The following is a 12,299-nucleotide window of genomic DNA, read 5'->3' as shown; positions in this document are numbered from 1 at the left end:
TTTCCAACCTTACCAAAATGCAGTGGTGGGGCCACAAGCTGGGCCGCGTGGAAGCAGGCCTGGGCTGTGGGCAACTTGTGGTGGGGTAACCCTCGCCCAAGCTTTCCCTGATCCCCAGGGCTGGGTACAGACGCACCACCGGCACAGCCCTTGCCCACTCACCGCTGGCACAGCCCCGGGGCCGGGCTCCCCGGACAGGTGCCCTCTGAAGGTCAGCCTTGACTCGGGGCCGGCCCAGCCCCCGGTCCCTCTGCAGAGCATCCAGGACGTCACTGACGGAGTTCACCAGGTGAGCCAAGTGGCCTTGGCTCTCAGACAGAAGCTGTGAAGCACAGGGGTGGGTGAGCTGAGGGGCAGGGACCCTGGTAGGCCTTCCCCTAACAGGAGCTCCTGGGTCAATGGCAGCCCTCACCCTGCTCTGGCCCCAAGGTCCCTGTCTAAGGCGGTCTGAGGGGGCCGCCAAGCTGTGATGAATACTGTGCTCTGGGACCTCCAGTGCTCAGAGGCAAGAGTGCAGAAGGGAGGGGACAGGGTGGTCCCAGCAGGTACCTGCCCCAGGCTTTGTTCTCTGGCCACTTCTGGGTGTTCAGCCCAGGGCCTGAAGGGCTAGAGAGGGAGTGCCATGTGGGCCCAGGCAGCCCGTTGTCAGGCAAACCTGGCTTCAACCCAGCTCATCCATACGCTAGTGACAGGACCAAGGGCAAGAGCCCACCCTGAGCCTCATCTTCCCAACATGGTTGTGCTGCCCAAACTGCAAGGGGACCATGGTGACACCACACAGGGAGCCCAACACAGCACTAGGCCTGGGGCAACTCAGTTTTGTGGACCAGTACAGCACCTGAGCAGCCCCAGACGCCATTCCTGAACCCCAGCAGGGCGGCCCAGGCAGTGGGGATTGATCTGCACTTGGAAAAGGGGGTGGGTGCCCCAAGGCTGGAGGATACCCCAATCTCACCCTCCTCCCACCTGCAAACATCACTTTGAGTTTCTGTGGCTCTCTGACGTTCACGACCTCAGCAGGACCCCCACAGTGCTACAAAGAGGTGGAATTTGAAGTTGTCATCTCATTACAAATGGAGAAACTGAGGCCCAGAAGGAGAGGCTCCTGAGAGCCACAGGATGGGGACCAGGACTTAGGCCACTTCCCCAGGGTTGGCTGCCAGAAAGGAGCCCAGAGCTGCATTCTTATAAAGTGAGATGGGGGAAGAGAGGGGGCCGGGTACAGTCTGGACCCAGGCTCTGGTGCTGGCTGCCTGTGTCTTGGCTCCAGCCCCCTCCTCCTACTATCTGCGTGACCCAGGAATGCTGACCTCCCCAAGCGGGGTGATGAGACCTGTTTTTCTGAGGCCAGGGAGTCAGGATAACCTGTGTTTGGGAGCCCAGACAATGTCATCTATTTTTATGACTCACTCTTCCCTCAAAGGGGGTTGGACCTCAGGTACATTCCTGTCCCACTCCACCCCTCCAAGGGTCTGGGCTCCAGGAGGCTGTAGGACCACAGGGGAGGAGGGTCACAGGCAGACTGCAGCTAGCCAGCAAGTGAGCGTGGAACCAGCCAGGTCTGCACGCACTGACCCTGTCACTTGCCAGATAGTAGCCCGTTCGTGGAAGGAAAATAGAAATACACAGTGCTGGCAGTTTACAAAATATAACTCTCGGCTGCTCCCAAGGCAGCGGCGGCCCAGTCAGGCTTTTAGCTTCCCTGTCAGTTTCCCCTCTGCCAAGCAGGTGATTCAATGAGGGCTGAGGATGGGGAGGGAGGAGCTTCACTGGGTGGGCAGGTGTCGGTCAGGGCCTTCCTGCAGTGTCCTGTAGGCAGGCTTCATCTGGCAGGCCCCACAAAAGGACACAAAAGGCCCTGGAGGGAATGACTGGGGGCCAGAAAGATCACTTGGTTAAGTCATACCAGCACGGCCCACCTTTCTGAGCCCATGCAGCCAGGACACACTCAAGCACGACCCCTCCCTCTTTCTAACTCAGGGGAGAACTCAGTTTAAACCAGCAGATAATTAAAGGTAAAAATGTCCATATAAACTTGCCCCAAATTAATGGAGAAGTCAGTCCCTCCTAGCCAAGCTGTGTGGTTGAGTCAGGGAGGACTTGGCAGCTTTTAGCAGCAGTGACATCAGAGTGCCTCTGTCTGGCATGACTTAGTTGCATGACCAACCTTCAACAAGGCGTTTCACCAACCTAAGCCTCAGTCTATCCCTCCGGAAAGTGGGGAAACACCTGGTGGGCCATCCGGTGGCAGGGTGCATACCCAACATTTCTACTAGAAAACAGATTTTCAGTGGCGGGCCCCCAAAGGCTTAAATTTCAGCTCACAAACAGTTTCTCCCATAACAATAAAGAGATGCTATAGAGTACAGACAGTGAGTGTCCCCCACGCACCAAACCCTGGCCAAGCCTCACACAGGCAGGAGCCCCAGTGTCCCCTCAGGCACATGTTAGCCCCATTTTCCAGGTAAGCAAACCCGCCCAAGGTCCCACAGCTCATACAGAGCCTGGACTGGATGCCCCCTCTGCCTCCTCAACTCCCAGGGCAGAACCATTCCACTCAGGCCTGACCTGTGACCACAGGCAACAGTGCACACAGATCACACGGCGCTCACCCAACTGCAGGTTTCCACATGCCCCCAGTGGGGCACAGGGTGCTGGGGTGAGGCCCAGGAAACTGCCTTTTAACAAGCCCCTCTGGTGATCTCAACCCAGGGCATGTTTTAGAGGAATCCAGGTCTAGGCTGGTGGCTGAGGGTCCAGGCAGCCTAGAAAGGAGCTGGAGCCACGCTGGCTGCCTCTGAGACAGAAAGACACACGGTCTTGGGAATCCCACCTCTGCAGGAAATAAGTCACATCATACATTTTTTTGAGAAGTAAATATGGTCAGGTCTGCCATGGTCCTCCTGGGCCCTAGCATGGCTGTGAGTCTCAGAGTGAATCATGGAGTGGGGTGGGGGACCCTGAGGCCCCAGTGCTCCACTCCAGCTCTAAGGCCAAGTGATTTGGAGCGCAGTGGGAGCCCTGGTCACCTTGGAGATCAGGAACTGTCCCTGCTCCCTGCTGGTGGGGTCTGAGAAGCAGCAGATGGAGGGCAGCTGGGGGAATGGCTCTACCCCCTGGAGGGGGAAGCCACCTTCCTATCAGTGATCCAGACAGGGTCATCAGGATGGTGATGTGTCAGCTGCAGCCTCCAGAGGGAAGGAAAAAGGTCCTGCTATGAGCTGCTGGGTGACCCTTGGTTCTGAATGGGGTGGGTGGAAGGGGAGTGACTCCAGCCCTAAGGATCTGAGTCATGGGGGCAGGTGGCCCCTGCTGGAAGCTGGGTAGGGAACCAGGGAGCTAGATCCCAGCCTGGCTTCACCATGGCACCTAGGACAAACTGAGACCTTTCTGGGCCTCAATTTTCTGTTCTAGAAAATGGCAGAGGCAGATGAGATGACCTTAAGCCCTTGACCTTTGAAGGGGAAATGCCTGGCTTATGCTTGGTCTCAGAGGCAGGATCAGAAACGTTTCACCCAGACCCACTTTGGCGCTGGCTGAAGCCTCGTGTGGCTAATGGGTTCAGGGTGTAAGGGGAGAAGACTTGGGATAGGCTGAGGGTCTGGCTGGGCTCCCTGGACTGGCCTCTCCATCCCTGGAAAGCTGTGGGCATCATGTGACAGTGAACTGGGATGGGCTTCCAGGAAGGGTACAGTGCTCTCTAGCCTAGTGGCACTGACCACATGACCCTGAGCAAGTTGCACTGTCCTACCTCACCTGCTTCCTGGAATGCCTGGGGACACCCTTTAAGCCCTGGATTTGACCCAACCCAGAGGAGAACTGGGTCTGATTCCTGGCACCCAGTAGCTGTATGGCCTCAGGTTAGTGACTTCACCTCTCTGAGTCTCGTAGGCTGGTCTGTAGATGGGAAGCAATAAGCTCTGGCCTTGGGCACGTGGGGATTGAGGGAAGCCTGTGGACATCAGGTGCCAGCACCAGGCTGGCAGGTAGGGGCAGCAGCCCTACACCACCAGCAAGGCCCAAGGCGTGACCTCTTACCTGGAGGAGGCGGCCCTGCTCACTCTGCAGGGCACTCAGCCCCTGGCCCAGCGTGCTGTGCCCCTTCCGCAGCCCCACACACTCCTCCTGCAGCTCCGAGGCCCGGGCCAGCAGCCGGGGCAGCTGTTCCGCCAGCGTGTCCAGCAGCTCCTGCTCTTGCTCACCCGGTAGCCGAGGCTGGGCCTGGTGCACGGCCAGTGCTTGCAGCACGGAGGCCTGGGCACCCTCCAGGCGGGCGAAGCCGTCGCTGAGGTCAGGGCAGCGTGGGTCGATGAGGATGCTGAGGCGCGAGCTGTCAGCCCGCTCCACAGTGACCAGGGCGCTGTTGGCACCAGCGGCTCCAGTGCTGACGATTGGTGGGGGTGCTGTGCCCGGTGCATGGGCGTGGTTCAGGAAGAGCACAGCACCAGTGACAGCCACGGCCAGCAGCACAGCCAGCGACAGCAGCACGGTGCACAGCACGTAGCCACAGCTCGGCCGCTGTGGGTCAGCCCCAGACATGCGGAGACAGGAGAGAGAGGGGCGAGCATTAGTGGCGGCCCTGGGCCTCCAGCTTGGCCCAGTGAGGACTTGGTGAGGCCTAGACAAGGCTCAAAGGATCCCCTTCTTGGGGGCGGGGAGGCGCATTACACAGAGACTAAGGTGGGAGACTCAGGGCACACACAAAGACACAGCAAGAGGAGAGAGGGAGAGATTCAGGGAGACAAAGACCAGAGGGGAGAGACGCACGGGAGACAGAGGTGGGAGGATGGAAACGAGAAACTGAGGCAGGAGCCGGGGAGACAGAAGAAAGAGAGGCATGCCTTTCCTGCCACCGCCCCAGTCCCAGCCTCACACCCTGCCAGAGCAGGCAGAGTCCTGTGGCCCCATCACCTGCAGAGCCCTCACCATCAAACAGGGCTGGAGGTGGAGACCCCCCACTCTGAGGCTAGACAGGCCTGGGTTCAGGTCCCCGTGCTGCCATCCCCACTGTGTGACCTTGGGTGAGGGACCTCACCTCACTGAGCCTTGGTTTCCTCAACTGTAAAATGGGCTAATGACACCCTCCCCTACAGGTGGCTCACTGCCTCAGACTCACAGGAGAAAGCCGTGCTGGTGACAGCAGTGACACTAAAAATGGTGGTGCTGCCAAGGGAACAAGTGCTCTGAGGTGGCAGGCACTGGTCACTGGAGGTCCCTTCCAATCCAGTGCACCCACATCCCATGTTCTGCTCTGGCTGCCCGCTAGTCCCCAGGGCACAGGGGAGCTCTGACCACCTCCTCCCCCATCCTCTCGCCTGTCACAGAGCAGCCCTGGCAGGATGGACAGCAAACTGCTGGAGGAGAGAACTGCTGCCCTCTTGGCTGTGGCTCCAGAACAGGTGATATCTCAACATGGGAAGGAACAGTGACAGGACAGGATGACAAAAACCGTGTCCAGGCCTGCACGGCTCAGTGGGGACCTAACAGCAAAGGAAGCCAGAACTGAAGCGTAGCGTGTGCTCAAAGGGGGCTCCAGGATGTGCAAGCCAATGCCTGTGGGGCCCCAGCCTCCCTGGACAGGCTCACTCACAGCCAAGCATGCCATGCGTGAGGCCCAGAGAGGGAAAGGGGCTTGCTCAGAGTCACACAGCAAATCAGAAGGAGAGTACGCAGACTGGGCCCCAACCCTACTGCATTCCCCCGGGGCCAGGCAATGCCTATGATTGAATTTACTCAACTCTAACTGGGACCCACGTTTTCCCCACATTTGCAAGTATCCAAATTTGAGATATATCTTTAAATGAATTAGTATATTAAAGCATTTGGATCCATGCCTGGCACACTCCACTTGTGCAATAAATATTAGCAGCTTTTATTATCCAATGGTTGATGTGCACAGAGCATTTGGAGGTGTTTTTTTTCCACCTAAAGTGTTATTTCTGTGTGCCATTGATCCTGGGATACACTTCGTCTTTTTTTCACTTGTTAATATCTCTGACATTGAAAGGCATCTTATAGTTACAATTGATAACTCGCTTGCTTTGGTGATACATAAAATAGTGATGCCCCTTACTTCACTGCATCTTACCACTGAGAAACGCAAACAGATTCTTTTCTGTAAATTCAAATTCTACAAGTAATTCCTGAATATCCTACTTGGCACTTGAGGATGATGGGGTCAGGGTGAAGTGTGGGTAGACAAGCAGACCCCAGGAAGGGATCTGTTTCATTGTCAAAACAAGGGAGAGAGTTCCTTGGCCTGTCCCTATCATAATGATGTGGCCAGAATTTGGTACTGCACACCTGCCCAGACCCTTTGGGGGACACAACCACTCCAGGCTTCACAAGAGATATTTATTATAGCCACTCTCCCTACCACCCGCTCTGCAGAGACTGCACCCTCATCTGGGAACGTCCACTTGCTCTGCTCCCCTTCCACTGGCGTTATTCTGTGCCTTCAGGACTCAGCTAGCTGTCACCTCCGCCAGGAAGCCCTCCTTGACTATTTTCTTACCCCTTCCCCACTTAAAGAGGATCGTCCTCTGCTCCCTCACAATGGTGCTCATCAAGACAGTCACAGCCTTTGACTTCATTCATTCATTCAAGCACCTGTTCAACATTCACCAATCTCCCTCTAAGCCAGGCTCTGGGCCGGTCCTGAGGAAGCCCAGAGTGTACCAGCCCCTGCCCTGGAGGAGCTAGTGTTCCATGGACTGTCATTCTTAACTTTATTTGGGGCACTGACACCTTGGGGAGCCTCAGGAAAACTGTAGATGCAATTTCAGGGGATTTGGGGGGGGGGCGCTGGTGAATCCCAGGTCCAGGAAACCTGCCCTGATCACGAGCCCATCCACATGCAGGGACCTGTTCCCCGCCTGCACAGAGCAGCTCTGATGCTGGTTGTTGGATGGACGGGGGGATGGAGGGACAATGGATAAAAGGATCTGACAAGGGGAGGGCTGAAGGCACTCCTGGGACCCAACAAGCTTGGAAAGTCAGGCTCCTAACCTTCCGGCTGAGCCCTGGAGACTGAGGCACGGCTGTCTCTGACTCTGGTCACCTCTGACAGCATGGCACAGAATGAAGGCAACCTCCAGGCCATCCCAAGGTCCAGCCGCCTGCAGGCCGGAAGCTGAGACAGTTGGGCACGGCATTATCCTGGGCACCTACCATGATCCACCATTGAAATCTCCAAATAGCCCCATGTGGGTGATGTTACCATTGAATTAATTTTGTAGATGGGAAAACCATGGCTCAGAGAGTGGAAGACCCTAGCCCAAAGTCGCCTGGGGACAAGTGGCAGAGCAGTGTCCAAAACCTAGAGCAGGGCGGCTCCAGAACTGCATCTGTGCCAGGCAGGTCTGCTGAGCTACCCTACGGTTCCTTTCCTCTGCCTAAAGTGTGGCTGGAGTTTGACAGACAAAGCTCTGTGTCAGCAAGAAAGTCCCTGTCATGCCCTCTCCCAGAGCCCATCGGGAGGCACCTTGCCCCAAGCAGGCCAGAGCTGTAGCATCAGGCAGCGTAGTATTAAGGTACTCGGGCTGGCGAGGCAGGGAGCTAGCTGGCCAGAGAGGCCGGCATCTCCCCTTGTGTCTCTGGCACCCCAGCCTTATGGGGCACCCTCCTCCCACTCGAGCCCCTCCCTGGTGGGAAGGCAGATGGCACAGAGGGGCAGGGGCTTGAGGAAGCTGCAGGGGCTCCCCTAGAGGTGGGGGGATGGCGGGCAACGGAGCTTGGAAATGAAACAGGGCACTCAGCAGAGGAGAATTAGTCTTCAGAGACCACCTTAAAGATGAAGTACTGTTCGCTTTTATAGGCTGTCATTTACGTGCCTCGCAAAGAAATCTGCCCGAGATAATAAGGGGGACTTTGGGCGGCGGCAGTCCGAGCGGGTGCGCCTCAGGGCTGAGCTCAGCAGCCAGCCCTTGGCCCGCACAGCACTGCACACCCTGGGGGCACATGAGGGGGAGATGCTCAGAGCCCCCAGCTCTGGAAAGCAAGGGCATCCTAGAGGGGAGCCTAAAGCCGGTGGACCGGAAGATGCAGGTTCCAGGCCCACTTCTGCCATAACCACCTGTGTGAGCACCCAGCTGGAGGGAGGGGGCTTCCCCAGCATGACCCGACCACCACCCATGCCAGCCCAGGGACAAAGTGGAAGCCTGCTGGAGGGAGGCAGGAAGCCTCCACAGGAGACTTAGCTATAAGACTTAGCTATATAACCTCTGTCCAGGTTATCTCCTCTGGGGCCCAAAACCTCAAGGGGTCTAGAGGAGGAAAGAGAGGATCAGGAAGGAGGGATTCAATGCCAAGGTGCTTGGTGACGCTGTCCTGCCAGCCTCACACTCCTTTCCTCCTTGTGTTCTAAGGGAGCTGCCGGCAGTGGTCCCCTGGGTATGCTGAGACCATGCTACTCAGATAAAAGCAGAAGAAGAAAGTCTCCCTCACAGGGAAGCCAGGCGAGGTGAGCCCCTCCAACCTATCTCCTGGGAACACCCCAGACCGAGGCAGGGTGGCTGTTCAAAAACCATTGTGGGAATTTGCATTGGGAAAACTAAGGGTTAGGTGGTATGTACTCTGGACCCAGCAGGGGCTGGCTCAAAGCACTAAGAGCTTTGTGGGTTGGCAGAGGCCAGACCCTCCCTAGCCCAGACTCCCAGGGAATTCCTCCTGTGTCTCCCTCAACCCCCCATCTGCACCTGGCTGGACCATGCCCCCCTACCTAGGCTGAGCTCTGAGCCCCTGGCAGAGGGAGGGTCCCAGAGACACCCTGGGCATGAGGGGCTGGCGGGCTCACAATTCTGGGGTCCTAAAGACTTAGGAAGAAGCTCTGCGGGCTTGTTCTACGTGACCTGAGCAAGAGCTCTTGTCCTGCTGTGGCCTCTTCAACAAAATCTCAGGGCACTGGGCTGGTCCTGGGAGGAAAGCCTAAAGGGGTCCAAAAAGACAAAGGGACGCGCAGAGCTCCCCAAGCTCTCTCCTTCCCAGGAAGCACTCAGCTATGGGTCCACGGCAGGGTCTATGGATGTTTCCTGTTAAGGGTCTTGCCCACTTCCCCCGACTATAGCTCCTGGCTCAGGCCCAGTGTGGCCCAAACAAGGTTTTCTCTACCCCCAACTCGAGCCCTCTTGAGTTTTTCACCCTGGGTGTGGCACCAGCCCCACTAGCTGCCCCTCCCAGACTCGTCTCCCTAACTCCCATAGCCAGCCTGTCACCTGGCCCTGTCCACTCCACCCCTCAGCCCCTTTGCCCTCTGTCCCCACACCTCCAGCTCCTGCCCTGGTCAAGGCCCGGCATCTGCCTCCTACCCCCACCTGGCAGCCAAGCAGACTAGGACACTGTCCTGCTTAGAGCCTTCAGGGGCACCAAGGGCTCAGGAGCAGGGCCCCTCACAGGGGGCCCTGCTAGCCTCTGCTAGCCTCAGGGGCACAGGCTCAGCGCTGTTCCCTTCCCAGGAACCCCTCAACACCCTGCAGTTGCCTCTCTCTCAGCTTCAGCATCATCTTCTCCATCTCTGTATCTGGCCTCTGGCTGGGCCAGAGCCTTTTCCAGACTTTTAGCCCCTGACCTCCCAGGTCACAGTCACACCATTGAGCTAAACAGTGCAGGGGATGAGGGGCTCGGAAGCCCCAAGCCTAGCACAGTAACCTCAACCCAAACCCCAGGGAGCAAGAAGAAAGAGGTATGCACCTTTCTCTTTGTCACGCCAACTATGCTTTGCAATCATAGTTGTGAGTTTGCCCATGCCCCATACCCTGTGAGAGGCTAAGCTTCCTGAGGCACAGACCATTCCTACAAGGCTGGTGTGCCCCTTAGCATGAAGCAGGGACTCTATAAAATTTAAAATACTCACTGAATAAATTTAATACAGCAGGTATTTAGGTTAGACATCAGGAAGAACTTCCCAAAGAGGGTTTGTTGTTTTGCTTTGTTTCTTTCTTTTTTTCTGGGATGTTTTTAGAAATTTTGAAAACTTCAAGAGATACTGCTTTAGAAAGGTCAAAGGTTGACCTCCCTGTTGGGTATCTTAGGGACCCAACCAGAGATGGTTATAGGGTTCCTGCCTGCCCCCCCATTCCAGGACTAGAAAGAGCATATCTATTTCTAGATCCTTTCATCTGAGCAACTCCAAAATCCTGGCAAATCCCATTTCACCTGCCCCAAGGGTGTGAGAGCCCCTTCTCCATGGGGAGAAAGGATGCTTTAAGAGCTGAGGTCTGCAACTTACACAGCAAATGAAAAGTTGAGGCTGGATAGGGCTGGGACAGAGCAGGACTGAAGAGGTCCCCAGAAATGGCAACACTTGGCTGCAGGCCCTTCATTGGTGCTTCGAGGGCCCTGAGCCACACTGCCCAGATGCTAGAGCCCTGACTTGGGCTGAGTGAGCTGAACCAAGAAGACAGCCAGCCTCTCTCCCTTCGTCTTCCCATCAAGGCCCTCATCTGCTGCCCAGACTCAACAGTGGCTCTCTTAGCCTCAGTTTCATCTGTCAAATGGGTTAATCATTCCTGCCGCCAACCTCCTAGGTAGTGGCAGTTAAGAAATGAGAGATGTGGTTCGGCACCTGTAGTTTAACAGCTAGGGTGCCAGCCACATACACCTGAGCTGCTGTGTTCGAATCCAGACCCAGCCAACCACAACCAAAAAATAGCCGGGAGTTGTGGTGGGCGCCTGTAGTCCCAGCTACTTGGGAGGCTGAGGCAAGAGAATCGCTTAAGCCCAAGAGTTTGAGGTTGCTGTGAGCTGTGACACCACAGCACTCTACTTAGAGCAACATAGTGAGACTCTGTCTCAAGAAAAAAAATGAGAGATGTGGGCATGGGACCAACTGGTGCTTGCGGCGTGGTACTATCCATTATTCTCCTGGAGGAAGTGCCCCCTTGAAGAACCTCAGCCAAGCCCTTGTATATCAGGACACCAGCAGCCTGTGAAAGTGGACAGGCTGTTTAGAGAGCCACCCTCCTCAGGGGTGCACTGTGCTTTACAGTTTGCAAAACAAACCAGTATTTCACTTGACCCTTTAACAGCCCTTGTGAAGTGAGGAGGAAGCAGGGATTGCTGTTCCCATTTTACAGATGGGAAAACCCAGGCCCAGAGAGAAGTAACTCACCCAGAATCACACAGCAGGTCATGGGCAAGGTGAACCTAGAAGCAAGGGAGGAGAGGCTGGCCCAGGGAACCCAGCCCAGCAAGGCACTCTATTCTGACAGCGGACACAGGGAGGGCCTTGTCTCTTGTCTGAAGTGTCTACAAGCCTGGAGTTGGCAAAGGGGACCACCTATCTACACCCTGGGTGACCAAAAGAGTGAGGAGAAGAGGCAAGTGTTTGCTATTGACTCAGGCCCCTAAAGCCATAACGCTTCAGCTGCCCCCAATGCCCAGGGGACAGCAAGAGAGGCTAGGCCTAGTCTGGGAGGCCTTGAAATCACAATACATTTCAAACAGATTCCTCAAAAGCCACCTCCTCTTCAGACAGAGTGGCACTTGCTGGCTCCTCTCCTGAGGCGCCTCCTGGCCGAAGCTTCATGCAGTTCAATTTGTCATACACCTGTCAGCTCCCAACCTGAGCTGCTGGAAGGGATGGACCCTGGGTCCGAGACAGACCCAGAGCTGGGTGCAGGAGTATGTGTCCACAGGGATCTCTTGATGGAGGAGGGACTCAAGACTCACAGTCAAGGCAGTGAGATAAAGGCAGCTGAGTGGTATAGGCTAAACATTGCTAGAACACACAGACACAGCCATTAGGCATCAGGAAAGGCTTCCCAGAGGAGGTGGCAGCACTTGAGCTGCGTTTTAGAGAACACATAGGGTCTCTCTGAATGATGGGTTGTGTGTGTGTGCATGTGTGTGTGTGTTGGGGGAGTCTGGGGAGTCCGACAAGATGGACAGCACAGATCTGGACATGGGCAGCCTGCTGTGGGGTCCAGGGTTGGCAGATGACAAGAAGATACCACTTGTAAGGGGTTAAGAGGAAGGCAGAATGGGCCTTGGGAACGGCCTTGGAGGACAAGCCTAGAGGTTATATTGCTGCTAACAGGGAGGTCAGATCTCAGCAGGAGAGGACTTATCTGGGGATGGCTTATGTGAAGACCTGACCTAAAAGGGGGACAAACCACCCCTAAGAGGCAATGGAAGACACATGCCGTTACACTAGGTAGATTAGGGTCTGCATCTTCACTCTGTTGCTAATGTGCTGTGTGTCTTGGGCAGGTTTCTCAACCTCTCTGATGTCTGGTCTGTGCGACATGGGGATGAGCACCCTGACTCACCCCAGATTGCTTCAGGAAGCCAGGCAGTGCAAG

The 12,299-nt window shown here is 56.1% G+C and overlaps 1 protein-coding gene across 1 annotated transcript in view; it reads right to left on the bottom strand.

Annotated features, from left to right (window-relative positions):
• Positions 1-12,299, bottom strand: part of FIBCD1 (fibrinogen C domain containing 1) — a 30,843-nt gene that overhangs the window by 17,182 nt on the left and 1,362 nt on the right. The window contains exons 2-3 of the mRNA XM_053561744.1: positions 4,039-4,518; positions 163-322 (exon numbers count right to left, since the gene is read on the bottom strand). Coding sequence (XP_053417719.1) covers positions 163-322; positions 4,039-4,518 — 640 coding nt within the window. The remainder of the gene's footprint in view (positions 1-162; positions 323-4,038; positions 4,519-12,299) is intronic.

Source organism: Nycticebus coucang, chromosome 2 (genome assembly GCF_027406575.1).
Source record: "Nycticebus coucang isolate mNycCou1 chromosome 2, mNycCou1.pri, whole genome shotgun sequence".
In the NCBI taxonomy this organism is placed as follows: Eukaryota; Metazoa; Chordata; class Mammalia; order Primates; family Lorisidae; genus Nycticebus; species Nycticebus coucang.
This window is presented reverse-complemented; position numbering and strand designations above follow the sequence as displayed.